This window comes from Suncus etruscus, chromosome 4, assembly GCF_024139225.1.
Source record: "Suncus etruscus isolate mSunEtr1 chromosome 4, mSunEtr1.pri.cur, whole genome shotgun sequence".
In the NCBI taxonomy this organism is placed as follows: domain Eukaryota; kingdom Metazoa; phylum Chordata; class Mammalia; order Eulipotyphla; family Soricidae; genus Suncus; species Suncus etruscus.
This window is the reverse complement of record NC_064851.1, coordinates 88,822,390-88,825,264: the sequence shown is the minus strand read 5'-3', so window position 1 is coordinate 88,825,264 and position 2,875 is coordinate 88,822,390. Positions and strand designations below refer to the sequence as shown.

At 57.5% G+C, this 2,875-nt stretch overlaps 1 protein-coding gene across 1 annotated transcript; it reads right to left on the bottom strand.

The window, feature by feature from the left end:
- Window positions 1-526: 526 nt before the first annotated feature.
- LOC126007134 (endogenous retrovirus group K member 8 Gag polyprotein-like) lies at window positions 527-2,583 on the bottom strand. The gene is made up of 2 exons (XM_049772615.1): window positions 1,955-2,583; window positions 527-1,922 (listed from the first exon to the last, which is right to left on the bottom strand). The coding sequence occupies exons 1-2, from the start codon at window positions 2,581-2,583 to the stop codon at window positions 527-529; spliced, it is 2,025 nt and encodes a 674-aa protein (XP_049628572.1).
- Between the last annotated feature and the right edge of the window lie 292 nt (window positions 2,584-2,875).

Here is a 2,875-nt window from a genome sequence, read left to right as displayed (position 1 = left end):
GAGATGAACACGTTTGGCAGTGCCCGCGACACCAGAAATGGGGTCGGGAGATGGGGTAGTGGGCCAATCAGGAGGCCAATCAAGAGGGGAGAAACAAGTGGTGTCAGCGCCTGTGTCAAGGAGGCCATGAAAGAGGCGACCTTGGATGGTGAGAGAAAGGACGGAAGAAGGGCGTTCCTTACAGATGGTTTTAATCCAGTAAACATCAGAGGAGCCAGGATGGGTGGCGCCGCGGGGGTGCGGTAGAGAAGGAAGTTCCACTGCAAGGGGAAGGGGAAGAGCCTGAGCAATGCGGATGCCCGGGGAGACCTGGATAGGTTTGAAGGGGGCGACAGCATTAAGGATAATCTCCCCGGTGTAGTCCCCATCGACGATGGAAGGCTGGATGATGAGGCCGTCAATGGTGGAGGAGGCGCGACCAATGATCATGAAGAAATAACCCGGAGGAGGGGGGCCAAAAATGCCTGTAGGAATGGAATAGACACCGCCACGGGGGTCTAGTAGGTGGGGGGAGGAGGCACACAAGTCAAGTCCTGCGGAACCTGGGGTGGCCGGAAGAGGGTGGCGGTTGAGGGACGAGGGCTTGGGAGGGGTGGTGCTGATAAAGAACTTGGTGTTGGGTGGAGGGAAGTCCCGTCTGAGCCCCCGAGGCTGGAACAAAATTGATGTGGCGAGGCTTGGAGCGCGGGGCCTGGGGGTGGCCCCTGGGGGAGTTTCCCTGTGTGGGAACCGAGGGTCCCTGCATGGGAGCTCTGTTGGGGCGGCGGTCAAGGAGAGGGTTAGGGCCGAGATAGTTGCCTTCCACGTCAGTGGTGGCGCGGCAGGAGGTTTTCCAGTGCCGGCTGCGGCGGCAGCGGGAGCAAAGAGAGGGTCTTGCAGAGGTGGAGCCGGCTTGGATGTCAGGGGCGCGTCGCTCAGGGCAGCGACCTGCAAAATGGCCAGGCCTGCCACAAGAATAGCAGATGTGGCCTGAGTTTTGACCTTGAAAAGCAACCTGGGTTGCAAAAGACTGTGCATTTTTACAAAGAGAAATCATCTCTTCAAGAGAGCGAGAGGGTGAAGGCCCTTTAAGAATCTGTCGACAAGCAGGGTTGGCATTTTCAAAAGCCAGCTGCTTGACAAAAGGATTAGAGGTGTCAGTAATGCCGGTAGTACGATCAATAGCCTCAAGGAGGCGAGAGATAAAGGCATGATAGGGCTCATCATCTGCTTGCTGAATCTTGACAAGAGGGAGGTTGGGGCCCCCGGAAGGAATAGCTTTCCATGCGCGAAGAGCAGCCTGGGAGGTAAGGTTGAGCAAATGGTAAGGAATAGGACGTTGGGCCTGAATGGTATCATAGGGTTTAGAGCCAGAGATCTGGAGAAATTCAAGTTCATGATCACGGGCGAGTTCCTTGCAGTAATTGAGGAATTCAGCCTCCCAAAGGATAATTTGTTCAGGCTTAAGACAGCGGCGGACAGTTATGCGCCACTCGATAGGAAAGAGATTCCCCCCAAAGGAAAGACTTTCAAGGCAGGAGAGGGTGTAGGGGGCCTGAACTCCGTATTCAAGGACAGCCTTGTGAACCTCCTTAAGGGAGGCTTGGTCCAAATCCCTGATTTCTATATTCTCCCGGTAAATAGCTCCAGGGCCGCGACGACGGGGAGGTGACGGAGGCAAGGGGCCAGCGTTGCCTGGGGCATGCCCAACACCGTCATTAGAGGCACCGTCATCGGGAGGGAGCCCCGCAGCAGCCTGTGAACGAGTAACCATAGGGTGAGAGGAGGCAGAGGAAGCAGCCGGGGAGGAATGGGGAGGATCAGGCAAGGGCGGGGGCGCAGGCAGAGAAGGCTCGGATGTGGGGTGGAGAATAGCAGGGAAAGCTTGGAGGGGCACAGAGGCCATTGAGGGAGGGGGGGGGCAACATGGGAGAGGATGCGGTCTAGAGAAGAACAGATTTTATCCATAGCAGACTGAAACTGCAAAGGAGTCGGCTGGGAGGGAGCGGCAGAGTCAGGGGGAGGGGGCAATGGCTGTGAGCGGGAATCGTAGGTGGCAGCAGCTTGTTCCAGAGTGGCCTCGTCCTCGGGAGAGAGGTGATCGGGGAACGGGGCACGGGTAAGAGGAAGGAAAGAGGAAGTAGAGGAAGAAACAGGAGCAGCGGGTGCAGAAGGAGGGGGAGGAACATAGGGAGGGGGCTGAGAGACGGCGGAGGCACCGTCCCGAGAAGGAGTGGGTGACGCAGGGGTGTGAGAACGGGAGGCTGAGGCAAGAACTGCTTCTCCTGCTTTAAGAATATCGGCGCAGGAGGAAGAAATGGGGGCAGCGGTGATGATGCCGTCAAGAAGCTGCCAGTATTTAAGAATACAGTCCTTAAAGGCAGGGTCATTCTGCTTATCACAGAAGGCAGTGAGATCGTTACCTATGGTGAGCCAGGTGGAGCGGGCGATTTTAGGCGCAGTGAAAGCAAACCACGGGGAGGCACGGTGGACAACATTAAGGAACTGGCAAAGATCAGCCTTAGAGACATGGACCTTACGAGAAACAAGCTCATCTTGGAGCGACTGAAGGAAACGGGCCTCCGCGCTAAGGGCGGAACCCATGATGAGGAGAAGAGGAAGAAGTAGCCCGGAGGCGAGAGACTAGCCGAAAGGCGAGAGTAGCCCGAAGGCGGGGGCCGACGAGTGGGCGACAATCGTCGCGAGGGTGCATGCATGGGGAAAGACCGCACACGTCCCGGGGGCACAACTCACCCAGACGTGAGGGATTCCGAAGAACGGGTCGGCCGATAAGGAGAATGGAGACACCAACGTTGGGCGCCAGATGCGGCTCCCTGTGGGGGATCCCCGTGAGGGGTTCCTAGCTCTAGCTGACCGGCAGTCAGAGCTGTCCCAA

Bases quoted from the DNA above. Each gene is read 5' to 3' on its own strand.
- LOC126007134 (XM_049772615.1), bottom strand. From the start codon at position 2,583: ATGGGTTCCGCCCTTAGCGCGGAGGCCCGTTTCCTTCAGTCGCTCCAA. The intron at 1,923-1,954 runs GTCTGCTATGGA...GTTCTTCTCTAG, and splicing joins CCGACTCCTTTGCAGTTTCA to ACCGCATCCTCTCCCATGTT.